This window comes from Tamandua tetradactyla, chromosome 6, assembly GCF_023851605.1.
Source record: "Tamandua tetradactyla isolate mTamTet1 chromosome 6, mTamTet1.pri, whole genome shotgun sequence".
Classification (NCBI taxonomy): domain Eukaryota; kingdom Metazoa; phylum Chordata; class Mammalia; order Pilosa; family Myrmecophagidae; genus Tamandua; species Tamandua tetradactyla.
In genome coordinates, this window is record NC_135332.1 from 15,602,617 (window position 1) to 15,625,539 (window position 22,923).

Here is a 22,923-nt window from a genome sequence, read left to right on the forward strand (position 1 = left end):
AAACAAGAATTTTATTTAAACAACAAAGACACTTGACTTGAAGGGAAAACTATCTAGGATTCATTTCTTTTAGAGTAATTTATCCCTACTTAAAGACAGATTGCCCTACATGTAACAGCTACGTACAAAAAAGTTATAAAATTGTCCTTGGTTTTACAATGATAAATGAAAAACATTAAAATTCTCCAATCGAACAAGATATGCAAGGATTTTTTTTATGTTGTTGGTTTTTGTTAAACAGTGAGAGCAAAATAACTTACTGGAATATAAAGATAAGAGTTGAATGAGCATGCCACTAATGGAGAAAGGGGGTATTTTCACAGAACCAGTATTTTTCCCCATCCCATCTCCATTTGATGTCGATTAAAACATACCATTGGCCATTTAGTTAAAAAAAAAAAAAAAAAAAAAGCAATATGCTTGTGCACATACACCAGTTACTTTATGTACAATAAAGGAACAGGGAAGGGTAAAATAAAAGAATAGAGAAAACTATACTGTAGTAGTCAGGATGTGGTGGAACCAAATTGCGGTTTTTCTAATTGAGAATGTATTCTTGGTCTGTAGGAACAGAGTTCTGGAGTAAAGTAGCAGGCTCCCTTTTTAATAGACACCTCCTGTTTGCTGCTGGAACACATCAATTGTATCTTCATCCTCCATTTCCAACTAGCATAAAAGAGAAAACACAAATTTAGGACCAGACTCACTAATTACTCAGTTCTTAAAACTTACAATTTTCAGACTTAAATATCTTAAAGAAAGGCAAGAGATCTACTAAATTCCAGCATTCATTACTTCAGAAGACAGACTAAGCTTAAATAATTTTCCACTTAGCCTCCTTCTTTATGATGGATATAAAACACTAACTTATTGAAAACAGAAGGATGATGTGTGCAAAGGATCTCACTGAAATATTTTGATTAGTAAGACTGGAAATAACCTAAATAGCTCTAGCAATAGAACCCAAGGAAATAAGCATGGTATACCCATATATAAAATATCATGCAGCTGTTAAATAAAATTTACAATTGCAAAAAGAGAAATATCCATAGGAAACAGTGTTAGGCTAAAAACACAATAAAACTAAGCTACAAAACAGGAAACAGTATGAATACATTTGTGTTTCTAAACGTTTACATTTATGTATATGTATATATATGTGTATGTATATTTATGTGTGTGTATACATATCTATCTATCTACATATATATGTCCTTGCCTATACACAAAATATGGCGGTAATACAGGCAAGACTTGTGAACTGTTTACCACAAACATGGTTTAATTCTAAAATAAAAACTAAATTTTTAAATGCTGTTTGAAAACAAAGTTTTCAAGGTTCATTACCCATGCATTATACAAAAAGCAACTATTTTGGTAGTAAGAAGGTTGTGGAACATATGGTAACACGGCAAAATAAGTCAGCTTTGTAACAACAATTCACTATGCTGATAATTAACCTTGAAAAATTGTTTGAAAAGTGGTCATTCTGAAGATAAAACAGCAACACTGGGCACCTAAAGACAAAAAGAAAAGGAACTTTGTTTTGAACTAAGTTCAAATATACTAAAAGTAGGACTATGGCACTAAAGTATTCTAAGTTTCTTCATTTTCTCTTTTGTAATGGAAATAATATAATTTTCAATTATAAGAATTAAATGGATGGAGAAAAGTAAAGCATTTAGCAAAGTGGAGGGCACATACATTTTCTGCAAACCTATATAACATCTCTAATACATAATTTTTAAAAAGGATGCTAAGATGTTCTAATTCATCACAATTCTATTTAACAAATACTAGGAGAAAAATTCTAAAATTTTTAGAAATCTAAAAATAGAATTTTTAGAAAGTTTCTTTGAAGATCACAATTTTGAACTAATCTTCATGTTTCAATATTTGAAACTAGCATAATAAATAACCAAGAAAACTTTTTAGGTGGGGAATAGGTAAGGAGAATTAAAGACATGAAATAAATTCTAATTCTTTGAGAATTTAGCACAAATGGATTCTTTTACTTTAAAATCATCAAAACAAATCTATCACTGCATCAACTAAAATAAACCTACTGGAATGTTAAGTTTTACAGTAAAACTTTTTACATGCCTTCAAAGGACAGAACATTTCTTTCATTTATCAAGGGAGTTCAGCTCCTCCTTGTGGCTATGTACAATAATGCTTCTTAGGGACTCAACCAGTGGAAGTATCTTGCAAATATTCTTCTCTCAAACACAACTCAAAGGTTTCAAATCTTCGAAGATTTAACAAAACTACAACCTGGACGTGTTGCTTCATTCGTGCCATTATTTATCACCTAGTTTTTGGTGATAAAATTGAAATTAAAGTCTAAAGGCCTCCAATTTAAATATCTGCTTATCAAAATATTTTTAAAAATACATTTTACAAGACTGGAAGCCTTAAATTAAGTTTGAAAGGGTAAAAAGAAGCAAGGATAAGGAAGTTTCTGTCATAAGAGAAAGCCAAGTCTATCCCATACAAAGAAGTAGAACAAGTAAAGAATAAAAACATTAAGGGATCAGAGAACATCATCACTTTTTTTGCAGGTAAGGGTTTGGAAAGCCAGGTATTAGCAAGAGCACTCCCCATCAAACTAAGCTATCAATTGAGTAGCAGTTGGAGAACTGGACATGCGGGTCTAAGACTCAGAGACAACAGCCAATCACTTGTGGGTAACCTGATACGATCAAGGGCTACAGTAACAAAAACAAAAGGAAAATTTCACTCTGAAGAAACAGACAGGAATTTTAGTAATGTTGGTCTACAGAAAAAGTGGGACTTGATAAACTAAACAACCTATTCATTTCACAAGTGACAATCAAGATATTTTAAACCGCTGACACATCCTGAATCTCTTCCTATTTTTTTTCCTTTCTTTTCCCCTTTGGCCATATTTCACATAGCTTTGAATGCTGGTAAAGAACTATTTTCCAACATATAAAAGTTCACAAATTCTTAAAGAAAGCTGTTGAAAACAATACAAAAAAAATATTATTTTCTAATTAGCATGAAAGGATCTTTACCTGTGCAGGTGTGTCTGTTTCATTGATTGGCTGCCCATCAAATCGGAATCTGATCTGCCTCATTGACAAACCCTGAACAAGAGTTTTAAAAGTAAGAAGCATGTAAAGAAATGCTAAGAAGCTCACTTAAATAAAGCTACACGCATATTCTGCCATGAACATATTAAGTGAATTCTGAATAAATTATCACCATTACTTTAACATTTCTACACGGGTAAAAAAGAGTTGAGTGATTTTCACTTTCTTTGAACTATAACTTGTTTGATTTTTGAGGGCAAATAAAAGTCACACTTTTTAAAAAGTGTTCTTTATAAAGCCCTATTGCTTTTGAGACCACAGCTACTCCAATAATGAACAAATCATATCTTGAGTCAAATAACACTCTATTCAAATGAGACAGAAATTCACTGAAAGGAAATGTAAACACATGCAGAGCTACATTCCTCAAAAAAAAAAATCCTTAATAATAAAAAACAGAAGTCACCTAAAAAAAGGTGTAAATAAAATAAAACTTTAAACCAAAATAAAACTTTGCCTAATGTTACCTTGCCTTCATCTCTATACAGCAGTTCTACCACTATCCAATAGCAGTTGATGTCCCATTCCTAGCACGATGTTAGGCACACCACAGACATCTAACCAGTACATACTCCTGAGCAGTCAGGACATTTCCACCAGATCAAGACAAGAAGTAATTATTGTTCTAAAACTATCCATAGGACTACAATCATTACCCATGAAATTGCTAATATAGCTCAAAACCATATGCCTGTTTATTTACTTCATAGTACTTACCAAAACCTGTTATTATTAATTATTTGTCAACCTCTCACTAGAAAATAAGCTCCAGGAGGAATAGGAACCGGGCCTATCTCTGCTACACTGTACATAGTAGGTACTCAGTAAGTTCTGATGAAATAAATAGATGAAAAGCAATACCTGTCTAACCATGATGCACTTTTTAATTTAAAAGCCAAAAATAAATCTAAGGGTATTAAGAAGTTTGGGAGAAGTCTTACTACAAAAAATAATCTAAAATGCAAGTGAGGGGTAAGGGGCATGGTATGTATAATCTTTTTTTTTCTGTTATTGTTTTATTTCTTTTTCTGAATTGATGCAAATGTTCTAAGAAATGATGAATATGCAACTATGTGATGATATTGAGAATTACTGAACAGATATGTAGAACAGAATTATAAAAAAAATCTAAAAATTACATTTATTAGCGTTCAGCCTCAAGAAACTTTTATATGCATTTAAGGAACCTGAACACGTCTCATCTGCAAAAATAATTAGTGCTTTACTTAGCAAACATTATCTTACAGAGGGGTGGAGAGAGAGAAAAAGGGGAAAAAGTGTTGATAACTTTGTTCAGTACAGCCAAATGAACAAAAGATAGGAAAACAAAGCAGCTCTGGAGGTATGATGTGAATTATCTAACTTGAAAAATAGCTTTCTAGGAAGCATCTAACAAAAAGGCACGCTAATGCCATGTTCAAATTATAAACTATAAATATTGTTCACACAAATTTCCTGCTTCAATTGATATTCAAGAACAAATTGAATTGAGCTCCCAAGACTGACAAAATGAAAACAAAGCTCCCAATGAACACCTGTATAACACTTATTTAGCAAAGATTCACTCTGTCTTTAAAACTGCCCCCTTAATGTGAAGATCATATTGCCTTTTTAAAAAAAACTCTAGTAACTGACACATAACATGACACAGACAGTCCTTGCCAGAAGAATACAAGCAATCCTCTGCCAGGCAGGTGAAACCCATAATCTTAATCCATTGCTCGTATCATTCAAATTTAAATGTGGGACTACACAAAACCACCAACTATTCAAAGCCAAGCCATTAATTAATAAATATTACATACTGCAAATACTCCACTGAAAACTCCTTGCTTGAACAAAATACTAAGCATCTCCTAAATACAAAGTTCTTCTTTCACTACATTCACTGGTGAGGTCACTACTTCACTACATCCACTGGCCATCCAAAATAAAATAAAAGGCAGGGCCAGATGAATTAGAGGACCCAGGAAAATCTTATTTCTTTGCATATATATTTCGAAACATCGTAAAAATGTATGCATACACACACACACACACACACACGTGAATTACTAGAAAAGCTATGTTGAGAATTCTGAAAGCCCCAAAATGATAAAAATGTATCCTCAATAAGTCACTATACAACCATCAATTTTCTCTAACTCAGTTTTGTTAAATAATGCAACACGTGCTTTTGAGGCTTTTTCTTATCAATAAAAGCTCTTCAAACAAGAATTGCTAGAGATCAAAATCCAAAATTCAGGAAACTGGCCTTTAGGATTTTACATTTACATCAAACCAGTATTTGGGCACCTCTTCTGTGTAAATGACATCTCTGAGATCTAGGGCCACCACTGCCTCATGAGAACTGTGTGAGGTATTTGTGCTCATTTCTTCAATTCACATGTACCAATGAATCTGTGAAACTCCATGCAATGTTGGGTAAAGCCACACTAGAGTGGAACAGTGTGCTCTCAGCCAAAGGTTATGTGGTTTGTATATCATGGCCACACCAGAGACTTATACACACAAATGAAAAACAACCTCTAGGGATACTAGTTTACTGAAACTAATACTGGTTCTACATCTTTTTTTACAAGCATTTATTAGCACATTCTGTTGTCAGGGATTGGTCTATATGCTATAGATTGTTCAATATGCTGAACAACAGTGAACAAAAAGTCTCTCGCTTCATGGAGATTACATTTTAGTGGAATCAGATAAAAATAGTGATAGATGTAAAATAAAAAAAAGGAATGAGAGCCATGGGAACACAGGCACTTTGACTTAGACATACAGAGGCTCCAAGGGAGCAAGTGAACAAGACCAGAATAAAATGGTTGTAGGACAAGTGATTGTCTAGCTCAGTGCTGTCCCAGAGATATCTAATGCAAGTCACCCATGTAATTTTAAATTTTCTAGTAGCCTTATCAAAACTTAAAAAGTAGATAAACTTTTAATAAAACATTTGAGCCCAATATATATTTAAAACATTATCAATTCAACACATAAACGTTAAAAATGAGCTATTTTACTTTTTTTAATTACCAAGTTTTCAAAGTCTGATGTATATTTCACTTACATCAATCTCAATTTGGACTGGTGACATTTCAAGTGCTCAAAAGTCATATATGGCTTGGGGCTACTGTATCAGATAACACAGGTTTAGGTAAAGAATAATTTGCTGATAGATTCAGTGAGCTATGAGCATCAAGGATGACTCCAAAGCTTTTGACCTCAGCAACTGAATGTAGAATGGTGCCATTTACTGAGTGAGGATGCAAGAGGAAAAATAGATCTCGAAAATCAAGACTCTTCCTTTGCATGTTCAGTTTGAGATGTTTTATTAGACACCCACTGGAACTCCTCCAGAAACAGGATGCCAAGTGAGTTTCATTAGAAAGTAAATATGAAAATTCAATTAACCTTAATCAGGTGTCCCTGTTTATGAATTTTCAACTGCCAAAAAAACCTTTAGCTATGCAAAGTAGACTGGATAAATATTTAAGTCTTTCGATAGCCAGTATCCATTCTTCAAAAAGCAGAATATCAGCCCAATTATGTGACAATTTCTTAGACTTAGAGAAACCCTTCAAAAAGTAAAAAGGCATTTTGGTTCACTCAGAACTCCAGGGTTATTCCCAATTCAAAAGGAAAATGTGGATAGATAAAATCTTTCCAAGCTCTTCCTAGATAAGATCTTCAAATCATATTTACATACCAACAGATAAGTAGTAGACTTACATTTTTGGGGACTACCAGTATTTTTTCCTCCAATAGTACAGAGAATGGCCACAAGTTATTAATCAAATATAATCCCAATCTTAAACTTAATAAATAGTAAAGTTAAAGGAAAACTTTACATTGGGTCACACTGAATTGATTTTATCACAGCTGGAACATGTAAAAAAATCGTGATTGATCTGACAGTTCTTCATTTTATAGGACAATCCCCCGGAGCAGAGGATGCGCTGTCTTTTTTCTGGCACCTAGTACAACAGCACAAGCACATGGTAGGCACCTGGTAAGTCAATATCAGATAAATAAAAAGCTCCCTTGGGCACCCTAAAAGTAACAGGGAAAGTCTTAAAAAAGTGACCGTTTTAAGGAGGAGAATACCATAAAATGTATAGTAAAATATTAATGGTTAAATTTAAGTGGTGGGCAATGAGTATTTACTGTAAAATTCGACTCTGCTATACATTTGAAAACTTTTATAATATATTTTGGAAAATATAACCACGGATGGTAAAATTTTAGTAGAAATCAGTGAAAAGTGAAACAAGATATATTGAGAATTCTGTTAAAAAATAACAAATCTGAGTTTCTACTTTTATAAAGTTTTACTACATTATCTTTTAAAACATCCCCAGTAATCTGAAGGGGCACTAGTGTTCAAATACAGTAATATACAGATTACTTAGATCAAGAAGTACATATTTACTTATTCTTAGAGTGATTTCATGAAAATTCTTCAAATAATATATTTAAGATTCTATCCTTATAAGGAACTATAAGCTAACATGAAGATAGGGAATTACGAACACAGTATTCTCTTACTACAATTTATTTAAAACTAGACATAAAGTTTCAAACACACACCCCAAAAAGGTTTTTAATTTCAATATCTTCACTGTTTCTTTCATATGCCCTTAAGTTTCGTGCAGTATGCCCAAGTATCAACTCATCAACTCAGACTCAATTTCCGATTTATATGCTTAAGCCTTAATCTATTTTGAATCTATTTTTAAGACAATTCATATAGTAGATAAGCTTTTCCAGTCTAATAAAATAATTTTCCTAACATTCATTCAGAGTAGAGCAAGAAAAATATTTCTGCCAAGTTATGGAGGATTAACTAAGTTATCAGAGTTTTTGCTATACTTGCAAAAAGTCATCTTTAAAGTTGCCTTTGTTTTGTTATAGTCAACATCACAAAAGGGAACTCCTTTGTCTTAATAAAATCAGGATTTTACCTTCCAGAATCTGCTTAAAGAAAGAGGGCTGGACTTTCTACTTCCTCCCCTCAAAATCTACTTACTATTTTCTGAGTAAAAAAAAAAAATCCCTATAACATAGGAATGTTTATGCCTAGCTCAGTGCGGTTAAATTTTTCTGACCTCAACTAATAGTGTAAAATAGAAAAAAAAATTACAATTTGTGTGCAAGATGATAAGTGAAATGCCATTAAACTCATTTAAATTTCCAAGTTGGCTACAATACTCAAATCTGTTTTGACACAAGACAAATTTCAAATTATTAAAAAGAATCTGACAAGAAATTTTACCAAATTTACTCATTTTCTTACAAAAGTACAATAACATTCCCTTGAAAACAAACCAAATGTTGTGAATATAATTTGATACATTCCTGGCATAAGACTAGAAAATACATAATACTAATCAACCCATTATTGAAAAGGTTTTCATGAGGAATCGATATGCCGTGTATAATAAAACTGATAGGCCAAGTATGTAAGTACATATTCAGCCTACTAAAGATCATCATTATAATCACGCTAGTCTAGTTTCTATTCTCAAGAAAATAAGGTTTTGTTGGTTTTTGATATTGTTATTCAGTGGAAGTGTACATATATCAGTTCCTCACCTGTCGTTCACAATAGGCTTTCATTAGTTTACTAAGTGGTGTATGCCTCTTAATCTTAAACTGCACCACAGAACCATCCTGCCCCGCCACCTTCAAATTAATATGATCGTTGTTCTCAGTCTTGACTCCTTCCTGTTGAAAGAAAAATAAAAGTATAATTTGGAAGATGTGAAAAATAAGCACCTTTTAAAGCAGTAGCAGCCAAAGTTGCTTCAGAAATCAACAGGTTTCTCATTCTGCATGAGAAAACAGCACAGAACTGTTTTCAGCCTCAGAAAACCATCTGAAGGCTGAGAAATCCTGAAGCAACAACATTAAATAGCTGTCACAGGAACGGAAGAGTAGCCAAGACGCAATACTGTCAATGGCAACAATAGATTTTAAAAGATGGGTCCCACCCAATTCATCGCAGCGTTCTCTTGAAGCTTAATTTTCTAAAAAGGCATATTTTATATCACCCTCGAAATAGTTCCCCCCCCCAAAAGTTAAGAACAAGTGTCCTTTCTCTTTTGAAAATGTCTTAAATACAACTGCTGAAACCAGAGCGCAAGGAAAAAAAAAAGTCTAGAACGTGCAAGTCAAAACTCATTACAACTCTCGTTAAAAAGTTACCGAACTAAGTTTAATAATGTCTATCGCAATTTACATGAAACAAAATCTAATTGAAGAGTATTCTGATTCTCTCCAGAGCAGCGGTAATAACTCAGAACCACAATGAAATGTTCGCTTCTATTAGCAGCTTCATTTTTGTTTATTTTTAGTTAAGAGCGCTTATTCCCCTCTTCCCTTTCTCATGGGTCAAAACACTGTTTTACTCCGTCTTCCCTGTAGATTTCGATCCAACCAAGAAATTGACCATAATTTTTAAAAGGAACTCTTTACCCCCCAAACCACTTTGCAGAGGAACGGGGCTCACAGAACAAACCCAAAGAATGCGTGTCCTAATCCTCACAGGAAAAGCCTCCTGGTACCTCAAAAACCGCGTTATAAAGTTAAGCCCTACAACGTCTGCCTCCAACTTCTCGAACCACATGGTCTACTCGGCTTAGGGTTATTTGGCACGCAGGGAAAAACCGCGGCTTCTCCCCGGTCGGGCCCCGAGGCCAAAGTGGAAAATGCACCCCGGGAATTCCCCAACCGCCCAGGCCCCTCACGATGGCCCGACGGCCATCCGGCCTCCAACCCCAACGCACCTCATTGATTCGTCCTGCGTCGCCGCGGCTCTGGGCAGGGGTCTCGAGATGCGCGCGGCCCCCATCCCAAGAGGGGAAGCCCCGGACGGAGGAGGCGGCAACAGCAGGTACGGCGCGGGGTCCGCGGAGGGCGGGGACACCGCGCGCCCTAACGCCTCTCCTCACGCGCGCCGGGAGAAGACCCCGCCCGGGGCCGGTGGGCCGCGGGCGCCCGCGATCTGCCCGCCCAACTCGCGCCCGGCGCGCACTCCGAGGCAGCTGGGGGCGGGGGAGGGCGGCGGGGCCTCCTTCGGCGCGGGAGGGAGGAAGAGAGGGAGGGAGGAAAATGGCGCGGAGCGTCCGGGCCTGAGCCGCGGCCAGCCCCGTGGGGGGCCCGGGAAATGCCGACAGCCCGCGGAGGGCTCGGGCCGGACCCCTACCCGGGCCGTGACCCGGCCGCAGGGGGAGGTGAGAAGGCCGGCGCCGGACTCACCTTGGGCTTTTCGTCTGCCATAGCGAGAGCCGGAGTCTCCTCAGCTACCGCTTCACAAAAGAGGTACCAGGTCCACACCGAACGAGCACACAAGCAGCACCAGGAGCGGCAGAAGAAGGAGGCGGCAGTGGTGGAGGAGGGAGAGGGCGCGCGCACGTCGTGCGCTCTTTCCCCCCGCCTTGCGTGCGCGAGCACGAGCTGCCAGAGTTCCTCATTGGCTGCCGTCTCGCGGGAGCGCGCAACGCTTACATAACCACCCCCTCCCCCCGCCCCGCGCCGCCTCTGCCGGGGCCTAGCGCCCGCCAGGTCGGCGGGAAGAGGCGCGGACACGCGCACCCGGCCCGCCGCGGGGGCGCGCCTGGCTCTGGGCGGGGCTGTATTGTCCTCCTTCTGTGGTGGAGTATAATCAAAATGGCTTCCAGCTGGTCCTCAGTGGGGACAAGGAGGTTTGAGGTTTTAGACGTGAGACACAGGGCGGGGAAGACAGACTGATGAGAATAGAAAGGGGAAACCTAAATCAAAGGCCCAGCATGAGGTTCTGAGGAGAAAAAACCCTTGTTCAGTGTCTTCCGACGTGGACCAAACTAGGCGTTAGAGGAACATCACACTTCTTCTCAGACGGCCTCATCCTTTGACTTTCAAAGCTTCAGTGTAACTGGCTGCCCACTTGACTCTATTCTCTAGTGCAGTGACTGCCTATGTCCTGCTGAGAATCCTCTATTTTTGACTAACTGAGTAATATGTTCATGTATTTATTCAACCAACTCTTAGTGATGGCCTGGCTTCCAGCTTTCAAGAAGAAATAGAATCCATTAGATGAAAATTCGCTCAACTCCCCAATATGACGCTTCCAAACCATTCTGTCCTTGCCTCTTTCCATCCGCTTAAAAAAGAGAAGCAGGTCCCTCCTGTCTTAAGAACAATCTCAACATCTGTGTCCTGGATTCCATCAGGCCCCTATCAGTCACCTTTATTGAGAATTCCCATTGTTCCTGTATTTTCTTCCATTCCTTCTGTTAGCATAGAAAAAATTTTAAAGGACACTCCCTCAATTCTATTTCTCAACCCCCTGCCATATCTCTCTCCATTCTTGGCCAAACATGTTGAAAAAATGTCCATGCCAGCTGTCTCCACTCCCTCACCTCCCACTCACTCCTCAATCCACTGCAATCTGCTACTGTCCCCATAACTCCACTAAAACTGCTCTCCGCAAGGTCAGCAGCCTCCTTTGCTGAATCCCGTGTGCTTCCTAGATCTGCCCTCCTTTGATTCACTCCCAGTGACTTCTGTGACTTGCAGGAGGTAGGTTTTCTTCCCACCTCTCAGGCCTGTCCTTCTCAGTTCTCTTTGCAATTTCTTTTTCCTGAGCCTTCCCTTAGATATTCCTTGGGGTTTTGTTCTAGATCTTTTTCTTATTCTATTCCTTCTCCAGGGACAATTTCATTTCTTTACCATCTAAGACTGTCTCTAGTCCAGACCTTTCATCTGAGCTTCCAATCAATATATCCAACTGATTTCTAAACATCTCCACTTGAATGTCCCAGAGATACTTCAAAATCAGCAAATCCCCACTAAAATTCCTCAATTTACCTCCTTCTCTGACTTACTCCTCTTCCTCTTTCCCTGTTTCACTGAATGACCCACCATCGTGTCATTTGCCCCAAGCCAGAAAGCTGATGGCCACCTAGATTCCCTTTTCTTCTTCACAAACTCCCCATCCAATCAGTCTTCAAGTTTGGCCAATTCTACTTTCCAAAGGACTGTCAAGTCTACTTCTCTTCGGCCTCCAGCTCTAGAGGGGTCTGCACTGGCAAACTTCCACCTGGTCTTCTGTGGGGATGAGGAGGCTTCAGGCTTTGGAGGTGAGACAGGGGAAGGCAGATTGGAAGAGGAATCCTACCTCAGCCCACTACCTAGTTCAGGTCAGTTCTCCCCAAGGCTACTGCCATAACTTCCTAATGGGTCTTACACTTTCAGAGTATCTGCTATTCCTCTGAGTAAGATAAGTGAATCGGAATCACCTGGGGTGCCAGTTTAAATGCATACTCCTGGGCTCCACTACGGAGTGTGATTGTGGAATCTGAAATTTAACAAGCTTCCCTGGTGATTCTTATGCATACTAAAGTTTGAGGCCTGCAAGCCATTCTAAATACAAAGATGTTCCTGCCACTCCCTGGTTCAGTGGCAATCTTCTTCCTTGCAGGATAAAGTCCAAAGTTCTGATAAGACCTATAAAGCCCTCTGACAGATAATTTAGGCTACCTCATTTCTCATCATTTCCTCCTTGAACACACTACTTCAGTTATATTTGGTTCCTTGAGGTTCCTGAGTGTGCCTGCTCTCTCTCAACTCTAAGCTCTTGTCCACTGTGCGTTGCTCAAAGATTGGCTGAATGAGTGAATGACTCAAAGTGACTACTATGTAGAAGATCCTGTGCTATAAGGAATACAAAGAAGGATGGACGAAGTCCCTAGCTCAAATAATTTGTAAGCGGGGTGAAGGAATAGGAAGTACACAAGAAGTGAAAGGGAAACAGAACTAACATTTGTCAAATATGTTTTGAATTTTTGGACCAAGCTTCACCAATGTTAGTTCATTTACTCCTTATACAAACCCAGGTGGATTTGTCTCCTACCGGGACTCAGAGAGGTTAAATAACTTGCCAATATCATATAGCTAGAGGTAGTGTTGACTGATGTCCTGCTGTGCCTGGGAATGAATGCCCTGGCTGGTGTGCTAGGTAGAGGAGAGAGAATTTAACAAGATGCTATCCTTGCCCTTGAGATACTCCTGAACCCTGGCCCCTCTGTCACCACCACAATGCCTTTCCAGCTTTGTAAGTCTGCAGAATCTAAGAAGAGGAAAGTGCTGTGTTAGACTTACTCCAATAATCGAATGTTTAATTGTTGGCTTCTGGATGACAGGTGTATCTTTTAATATCCCACTTCTCTCAAGGTATGCTAAATTACAAAGTCACCTTCAAGCATATGAAGAGTTACATTAAAAAGCAGTTAAGTCAGTGAATAAAAAAGTATTTGCGAAGTCCCCTTGGGGGAATAGTGAGAAAGGGGGAAAATTCAACTTCCCCAAATGGAGAATTCTTGATATTCTCAGAAGCAGTGGGGACAACCAAAGCAATAGGCTGAGCCCCCAATCTTGGGGTTTGTTCATATGAAACCTGCAAAGGATAGGTTAAGGCTACTTAAAATTAGGCTGAAGAGTCACCCCCAAGAGAACCTCTTTTGTTGCTCAGATGTGGTCTCTCTCTCTCAGCCAAAATGACAAGCAAACTCATTGCCCTCCCCCTCTCTACATGAGACATGACTCCCAGGGGTGTAGACCTTCCTGGCAATGTGGGACAGAAATCCTAGAATGAGCTGGAACTCAGCACCAAGGGATTGAGAAAACCTTCTCGGCCGAAAGGGGGAAGAGAGAAATGAGACAAAGTAAAGTGTCAATGGCTGAGAGATTCCAAACAAAGTCGAGATGTTATCCTGGAGGTTATTCTTACGCATTAAATAGTTATCACCTTTTTAGTTAAGGTGTAACAGAGAGGCTGGAGAAAACTGCCTGAAAATGTAGAGCTGTGTTCCAGTAGCTATGTATCTTGAAGATGATTGTATAATGATACAGCTTTCGCAATGTGACTGTGTGATTGTGAAAACCTTGTGTCTGATGCTTCTTTTATCTACCTTATGGACAGATGAGTAAAACATATGGATTAAAAATAAATAATAAGGGGGAAAAAAGCAGTTAAGTATGCTCAATGTGTGAGCAATATATATTCCAGTGGCAAAGTGGAATTTTGTGAGCTGGGCCTCTGGATTCTACTATCGTCTTTTCTGTGGGTGGAGGGTGTGTGAAAGATGGACCTTTCCCAATATTAAAGTTCTTCCTCCATCATTTTTATGAGTTGGGGGAGGGGGGGGCTATGCATTGGAAAAAGGCACTTTGAAAAAAGAAAGTGCAAGTGGAAATATATATAGAAAAGAATAGCAGTGGCAGACATTTATTGAGTGATTAATACATATAAAGTTTGTACTAAACTTTTAATCCTCACAAAGCCCTATTATTATTATCCCTATTTTACATTGAAGGAAGGGAGACTTGGAGAGATTAGGTAACTTGGTCATTCAGCTTGAAAGTGGCATAGCCAGTAGAATTCAGGTCTTCTGACTCAGAGCCCAGCACTTAATTATTGTAGCATTGCATAGAGGCCTCTTGTAGAAGGCTGCAGAGAGGAAACATGCAGAAAAAAATCCTGGGATACTGCCAGGAGCACCAGTCAAGTTGTTTTGACTCAAATTTTTGTTTGTCTCTCCCAGAAGTATAGAAGTGCTGTGAAAGCAGACACCTGTATGTCTGGTTCATAGTTTTATTCCCAATACCCAGCAAGGCTTTCCCACATCCTTACCAATATATACAAGTTTTTTTTTTCCCAATGCAGTTTTATTGAGATATATTCACACATCATGCAAACTATCCAAAGTATACAATCAGTGGCCCACAGCCTTATCACATAGCTGTGGATATAACCCCATGATCGATTTTAGAACATTTCCATTGTACCAGAAAAGAAATAAAAATAAGAAAGGAAACCCAAATCCTCCCAAACCCTTTATCATCCCTATTATTGACCCATAGTGTTGGTGCAGTACATTTGTTACTATTGATAAACGATTATTAAAATATTACCGTTAATTATAATCCATAGTTTGCAATAGGTACATTTCTCCCGTAAACTCCTTTATTATCCTTGTAATAGTTTCATATATTTGTTCTAGTTCATGAAAGAATTTTAAAATATTTTTACAGGTAATCACAGACATCATCTACCATAAGATTCACTGTTTTATACATTCCCATGTCTTAGCCTCCAACTCTCTTTCTGGTGACATATAGGACTCCAAATTTTCTCTTTCCACCACATTCACACACCATTCATCACTGTTAATTACTCTCACAATAACATGCTACTGTCACCTCTGTCCATTTCCAAATGTTATGCAGTTCTTTTAAATAGGTGAATAGTATTTCATCTGACCTATTTACTTAGCCACTCCTCTGTTCCTCTTTGGGATATGAATATATAAGCCAGTGGTTCTCAACAGAGGTGATTTTGCCTCTAGGGGACATTTAGGACTATCTGGAGACATTTTTGGTCCTCACAATTGATGAGGGGTGCTGCTGGCATCTAGTGGCTAGAGGCCAGGGATGCTTCTAAACCTCCTACAATGCCCAGCACTTAAAACAAAGAATTATCCGACCCAAGATGTCAATAGCATGGGTGGTTAAGAAACCCTGGTCTATGATTTTGTTGTTTTCTTTAATTTTGGGTTGTACATAACACATACCAAAGTGTATCTTTTGACTTTTGGAAATTGAGATACATTTTAAAGAGAGGACTTATTGGGTCAAAGTGCATAAACATTTCTATGGCTCTTGATAATAGTTTTCTATCTTGTTTTCCAAAATAATTATGTCTCATGAAATGACTATGTATTTATTTCTCTGCAGGCTAGGGAGCATCGATTTTTTTATTAGAATATATTAAAATGCATGAAGTTAGCTATCCACTTAGCACTTCATCAGCCACATCTTTAGCACAGTTCCTCTGGCCTGATCCAGGACTGATTCTAAATCTGACATTGGAGTGACATTTTGTGCGATAGGTATGATTTGTTTTAGAAGATTTTTATTTGATTCCATTAGTATTTTACTCTTTTGACTCCCTGAGGTTCTGGTATATCTCAAACTATAGTCTGAAGACCTTCCAGAGTTACATACAGCAATTCAAGAGCAAATCAACAAATCCAGGGATAGAAAGAGGAAGAAGGGAATTAAGGAAAGGGAAGTGGAGAGAGAGGAGGTAGAGAAGTTGGAGGGAAGAGAATAAGAATTTGTTTGCTGATTAATTTAATTTGTTTTCCTAAAGGCATTCCTTTAGGTTTAGTTGTAAAGAGGAGGATACAGAAACGACTTCATTGAAATCTCATTCTAGTAAGTCCCAAGGGAGGGAAGAGAAAAGTCAGTATATAGAATCCTATACATGCTCAATATATAGAACCATAGCGGGTCCATTAGCTGTAATTTTCCCTTTTTAAAAAAATGAGCAAGTATTCAAATGACTGCGTAAAGTTTTTGGTATACAGTGCTATTTAGACCAAAGAATATTTCCAATATTTTTTCCAATATTATCTATGTCTTGGTCAGACAATTTCAGTATCTTTAAATAACTTTTGTCAGCCTTAAAACATCAATTAAGAAATCATAGCAGGGTGCACAGGTGGTTCAGTGGTAGAATGCTCACCTTCCATGAGGGAGACCCGGGTTTGATTCCTGGACCATCCACCACCAACCCCCCCCCCAAAAAAAAAGCATTATTGATGGATGAATGGATAAACAATATGTGGTATAGTCATAGAATGGGATATTATTCACCCATAAAAATGAATGATCTGATACATGCTACAACATGGATGAACCTTGAAAACATTAAGCTAAGTGAAAAAAGCAAGACACTAAAGGACAAATATTGCATGAGCCCATTATTCCAGATATCTAGAATAAACAAATTCACAGAGACGGAAAGTAGGTTAGAAGTTAACCTACTGGGATGGGGAGTTATTTCTCAATAGGTGCAGAGTTTCTGTTTAGAGTAATGAAAAAGTTTTGGTCATGAATCATGGTGATGGTAACACAGCATTGTAAATGTAATTAATACCACTGAATTGTACACTTAAAAATGGTTTAAAAAGCATTTTTTATCATAGTAAAAATGCTAAGAAAACCCACAGCATTGGTCTCCTGTTTTAGAAAAAACAACGTTTTATTTTGAAATAATTTCAAACTTATAAACAGTTGGAAAAATAAAAACTCATGTAGAGAACTCTTACCCCTCACCCAGATACCCAGATCCATCAACTTTTAACATTTTGCCACATTTACTGTGTCACCTATCTATCCATCTATTTTCTAAGTATTTGAGTTTAAGTTGTACATATCATGCTTCTTGAACACTTTATACTGCCATGTAATTTCCTAAGAACAAGGATAATCACTTATGTAATCACGCTAAGTAAAATTATTAAGTGCAAGAAATTTAACATGGATATAAAGCTTAGTCTATATACTAATTTTTTCATATGTCTCAATAATGTCCTTTTGGGCCTTTTCTCCTCCATTATTAGATCCAATCCAGGAACGTGTAATTTGGAACTGTACATGGAAGTATAAAGTGTTCAAGAATCATTATAGGTACAACCTATACTCAAAGGCATGTGTTTAATGTGATTTCCACATTAAATACATTAATGTGGAAATAGATATGCAACCATATGTAGTGTATATACTTTAGTGGATTAAAACAAATTCCCAGTGTTGTGTTACCCTCACCACCATTCATCACGAGATCTTTCTCATCATTCTAACAGAAACCCATTAACTCCTCATCCCTCCTTCCACAACCTCTAACCTGTATGTGCTGGTTTGAAAGGCTTTATGTGCCCTAGAAAAGCCATGTTTTAACCTTAATCAGCCTTGTGGGAGCAACAGTTTCTTCTAATCCCCATTCAGCACTGTATGTTGGAGACTTCAATTAGATTATCTCCCTGGAGATGTGACTCAATCAAGAGTGGTTGTTAAACCTGATTAGGTGGAGACGTGTCTCCAACCATTCCGGGTGGGTCTTGATTGGCTTTACCGGAATCCTTTAAAAGAAGAAGCACTTTGGAAAAAGCTAGAGAACAAGAAAGTCGAGAGATTCTGAGAGAGCAGAGAAGAATGATATAGCCAGGAGAAGCAGAGTCCACCAGCCAGTGACCTTCGGAGATGCAGAAGGGAAAGGCTTCCCGGAGAACTTCATGAAATAGGAAGCCGGAGAGAAAGCTAGCAGATGACGTGGTGTTCACCATGTGCCCTTCCAAATGAGAGAGAAACCCTGACTGTGTTCGCCATGTGCCTTCTCACTTGAGAGAGAAATCCTGAACTTCATTGGCCTTCTTGAACCAAGATATCTTTCCCTGGATGCCTTTGATTGGACATTTCTATAGATTTGTTTTAATTGGAACATTTTCTCAGCCTAAAAACTGTTAGTTTGCAACTTATTAAATTCCCTTTTTAAAAGCCACTGAGTTTCTGGTATATTGCATTGTAGCCAGCTAGAACACTGTACTCTACTTTCTGTCTTTATTAATTTGCATATTCTAGTTATTTTATATATCTCTCTAAGCTCTTTTGTTTTCATTTGTTCAAATTAAATTTTCCTTAAGTTATGTTTTGCAAAGGATGGTTTTTCTTTTTGGTCTTTTGTCCTGTGATCTTTTCCTTTCCTTCTACGCCCATCTTGTCTCAGAGAATTTTCTCTGAGGGAAATCAGGAATGATTTCTAAGTATCAATGTCTTATCAAACTTGGCTTTAACTTCTACTTCAAGAATTTTGAATAGCCAAAGCAGATACAAAAGCTATTTTAGGGTAAGCCATGGTGGCTCAGCAGACAGAGTTCTTGCCTGCCAGACCAGAGACCTGGGTTCGATTCCCCATGCCTGCCCATGCAAAAAAATAAAACAAAAAAAATTTCATCTATCTGCTACTGAATGTTTATTTTCCTTTTGGAAACATTGGACCTCTTTTTTCCCCTTTAAAACTGGACATAAATATATCATGCTCATACTTCATAAGCCCCATTGTGGTACCAGTTGTTTCGGAGAGGTTAAGAGTTAACAAATGATTATGATGACTGAATCATTATATAGATACCTTTTTACCTTCGAGTAATTGTAGAATAGCCAAAGTAAATATCTGAATCTACTGAGACTCCCTGAACCTTAACCCAGATGCCTTGATTTTTTTTATTAATTTAAAAAAATTAACAAACAAAACATTTAGAAATCATTCCATTCTACATATATAATCAGTAATTCTTAATATCACATAGTTGCATATTCATCATTTCTTAGTACATTTGCATCGATTTAGAAAAAGAAATAAAAAGACAACGGAAAAAGAAATAAAATGATAATAGAGAAAAAAAAACTATACGTACCACACCCCTTACCCCTCACTTTCATTTACCACTATTTCAAACTGAATTTATTTTAACATTGTTCCCCCTATTATTTTTTTTTCAGATGGGCAGGCACCAGGAATCGAACCCAGGTCCTTGGGCATGGCAGGCAAGCACTCTTACCTGCTGAGCCACCGTGAACTGCCCTGTTCCCCCTGTTTATTTTTATTCCATATGTTCTACTCTTCTGTTGATATAGTAGCTAAAAGGAGCATCAGACATAAGGTTTCCACATTCACAGAGTCTCATTGTGAAAGCTATATCTTTGTTCAATCATCATCAAGAAACATGGCTACTGGAACACAGCACTACATTTTCAGGCAATTCCCTCCAGCCTCTCCACTACATCTTGAACAACAAGGTGATATCTACTTAATGCGTAAGAATAACCTCCAGGATAACCTCTCGACCCTGTTTGGAATCTCTCAGCCATTGACCAGATGCCTTGATTTTGATGATTATCTCTTTATCTTATGATTGTAAAAGCCTTGTGATAATTTGTAACTGGCCCCGCTTATACCCCTTTATCCTGTTTTATAACATTTAAGTCTTGTGATAACTAGACAGCCTCTTAATGTTTATTAAGGAAGTAACTTAAGGAGCCCAGAACCCACCCCAATTCCTAAGCTATTTTACTAGACAAAACTGGATCTAACTAAAATTGGCCCATTTGCCAAGTGCAGTAGGGTAAGCCTTAACCTATGTGACCTATACCTAATGATAAAACTAAAAGTCATACCCATCATCATGTTAAAGCCACCACCTTCTTATATATATATTCTCTATCTAGGCATGTAATCAACTTGTGCATGCTTAATTAGATCATCTCTAACTTTGTCATTGTGAGCCATTCTACTCATTATCCTAAAACCTGCCTTTGATACTATAAAACTCTCAGAGTTATTGTAGTTTGGAGACAAAGATTTTGGGTACACAGGCCATCTGTTCCTTGCTTCGCACTTGGCAATAAATGCTTTCTCCCAGTGAAACCCTCGTCTCAGGAATTGCTCATTTGTGTAAATTGGGCAGAGAACCTCCCACCCCACCCCCCGGGTTTGATCACTAAGGCAGTCACAAAAAGATCAGTGAAACTTTGTGAACCATTTGGAATATGCAGCAAAATACAGATGGTAGAAACGCTGTGGAGTTTTGTGTAAGGCTATGCTAAATTTCTTCCTACAGATGTCTGACCTCAGTGACAGGGCTTTTGATGACACTGATTTTCCTTCTCTTAGTTAACAATCGTGTTCAAAACAAAAAACCCTTAAAGTTTTATTGGGGTGAGAGGATTTTCCTAACTCTCGAAGTCATCTTATTTCCACTAATACAAATAGATTATTCGGAATAACCTCAGGGAAAGAAGTTTTCCAGGTAGGGCACTCATACATTTGTCTGGTTTTCAAAATAATTTCTTTCCTAAATAAAGGAAGCTGCTACATTTTCAGGCATTCTTAAGTCTTTCAAATTTCAAATATCTTTAGTTCGTTCGAAAAGTCCTTTACATAAGAAATTCAGAAAAAGTACTATTCTCTTACTTGACAACTGTTATATGGCATTGAAAATAAACCAATTTCACAATTTGAAGTTATTGGGGGCACTTTTAAGTTTTCTGTAACAGAGGCACGGATTCCCTGATTGCTATTGTTTGGTCCCGGCCTTTATTTGCAGAAAGAAAACCAGTGTTTGTGCTTAATTAAACCAGCCTATCTGTCTCTGTTTCAGCGGCATCAGTTTCGTTCAAGTACGTCCTGTGTTTTGGGGTGGGAGTGGCGGCTACTGCCTTCGAACACAAGTCCGTTGGGCCGACGGGGCTCCCTTTCCTTGGACACCGCCAGGAGAAGCAGCGACTGTATCAAGGGGACTAGGAGGAGGCGAGCAGAGCCGGCCACGCGGGAAACCGCGCGCTCCACACGGCGGGGCCGGGACCCAAGCGCCAGGAGCCGCCCCAGGCCACGCACGCGCACCCGCGCCGCCTCCGCCCGGGGTGCCGCTCGCGCCGCGCTCGCGGGGCTGTCCTCGGCGGCGCCTGATCGGTGCGGAGAATTACTGTGAGGACAGAGTGGCCTTGGCTGTTTTCCCTGATGTGTTGTCGAGGCCAGGAAGGAGCGATAGTTTTAGAAGGCCGCAGAAGACGGGTTGTGACTGAGAAGAGAGGTGCCTGCCGTTTTGGAGGGTTTGGGCCTGAACGGCAGTGCAGGAGGCGCTCAGGCGGGGTCTTCTCTGCCAGCCGGACTGCGAGCAGGCGGGTCGAGCGGGAGCCTTGGAGCTTTGGCGTCCCTGCGAGTTCCGGGCGGCTGGGTCGCGGCGACATGGAGGATTTCGATGGCGAGCCAGTAGTCACTGTAAGGGCATCCCCGAATAGGCTTGTTTGCCCTCATGGTCCGAAGGCTGTGCCTGCTTGTACGTTTTGGGCTTTTTAACCTACGTACCGCCCTCGAGAATGTCGGCTTATTGGCCACGGTCGGGAGGTCTCGACACTAACTAGATGCCAGAGTTGGGTTTGCAGTGGTAACTGGGTTTTTGCTCTTTTATTCCCTCAGAAACCTGTCCCCTGAGGGCCTGCTCCCTCCCTAGGTCTCCGGTCCTTCCCATTTCCCCTGGCCTTTCCTCTTGGGTATTAGAGCAGGCTTGGACCAAGCAGAAGGAAGATTTTTTCTTCCAGCCGAACTAAACTCCACATCGTAATGCCGGGAGCTTGGACTCTGTCAGCTGTTTGTACAGTGTTGGCCCGAGGTTTATTAAACTTATTCTCTCGGGAGACTATTGCTAGTTTCATTGCTCTGTTTGCATTCAACTCCGTTTGAACTCGAGAACAGTGTCAACTGCGGATGATCTTAATGTTTATAAATAGATTCCTAGGTTTTAGATACTATTTAGTTACCGCTTTCTCTGCTTGGAATAGTCCCCCCTTTGGTTTTGGTTTATCTCTTACTCACTATTCAAATCCAAGCACCAGCAGCTTCATTTTCAGGAAAGCCTACCCTGACCTTGAGTAGGTGAACTATCTCCTGTCTGTTATAGGCTTTCAGAGTTCTGTACTTCTTAGCTGTTAACAAACTGTAATTAACTGAGCGTGTGTTTTTGCTTTTTAGAAAGTTGAAATGACAACAGTTTTCATCTAAAACCACCAGATTGCAAAGCAGTCTATGACAAACCAAACATTGAAAATAAGGATCTTTCAAAGCTAAATAGACAGAAATAAGACATGAGATATTAAGTAGGAGCAAACTAACATGGTTATTACTTTCTATTGAGCTTACTGCTGTAAAGTTTAAATATTTAATATGTATCAAGTATTTATATCAATGTTGGTGGTGTATGTAAGAAGAAGAATTAGAAAACCAGGATTACTGATATAACTTTTTGAAAGTATATGTCGTCTTTTCGTTTCACAGTCCACTTATGTCAGAATCTTTGAATGAGGGAAACTTCCCTGTCAAACCCTGGAGAACCTTTTCTCTGATACTGGGATATGCATTTTCAAAAGG

The 22,923-nt window shown here is 38.9% G+C and overlaps 2 protein-coding genes across 4 annotated transcripts in view; one reads left to right on the forward strand and one right to left on the reverse strand.

The window, feature by feature from the left end:
- Positions 1-420: 420 nt before the first annotated feature.
- Positions 421-10,565, reverse strand: SUMO2 (small ubiquitin like modifier 2). 2 transcript variants are annotated; one of them, XM_077163838.1, is made up of 4 exons: positions 10,371-10,560; positions 8,706-8,837; positions 3,039-3,110; positions 421-666 (listed from the first exon to the last, which is right to left on the reverse strand). In XM_077163838.1, exons 1-4 carry the CDS (start codon positions 10,389-10,391, stop codon positions 604-606), a joined length of 288 nt encoding a protein of 95 aa, XP_077019953.1. In that variant the 5' UTR covers positions 10,392-10,560; the 3' UTR covers positions 421-603. The 2 variants fall into 2 exon arrangements, with proteins under 2 accessions (XP_077019953.1, XP_077019954.1); XM_077163839.1 differs by lacking the exon at positions 3,039-3,110 and having other exon boundaries at positions 10,371-10,565.
- A 10,870-nt stretch (positions 10,566-21,435) lies between these two features.
- NUP85 (nucleoporin 85) overlaps positions 21,436-22,923 on the forward strand; it is a 30,971-nt gene continuing 29,483 nt past the window's right edge. Inside the window, exon 1 of one of the 2 annotated variants that reach the window (XM_077163804.1) lies at positions 21,436-21,835. In XM_077163804.1, the coding sequence (XP_077019919.1) occupies positions 21,812-21,835 (24 nt within the window). In that variant the 5' untranslated portion in view covers positions 21,436-21,811. The remainder of the gene's footprint in view (positions 21,836-22,923) is intronic. The other variant, XM_077163802.1, reaches the window with a different exon arrangement.

What these genes read in the sequence shown, in the direction of transcription:
- SUMO2 (XM_077163838.1), bottom strand. Translation starts at nt 10,391, where the DNA reads ATGGCAGACGAAAAGCCCAAG. An exon ending in TGGCAGACGAAAAGCCCAAG is followed by an intron (nt 8,838 to 10,370) that starts GTGAGTCCGGCG and finishes TTCTTTCAACAG; the next exon opens with GAAGGAGTCAAGACTGAGAA. An exon ending in AAACAGACACACCTGCACAG is followed by an intron (nt 667 to 3,038) that starts GTAAAGATCCTT and finishes CTTTTATGCTAG; the next exon opens with TTGGAAATGGAGGATGAAGA.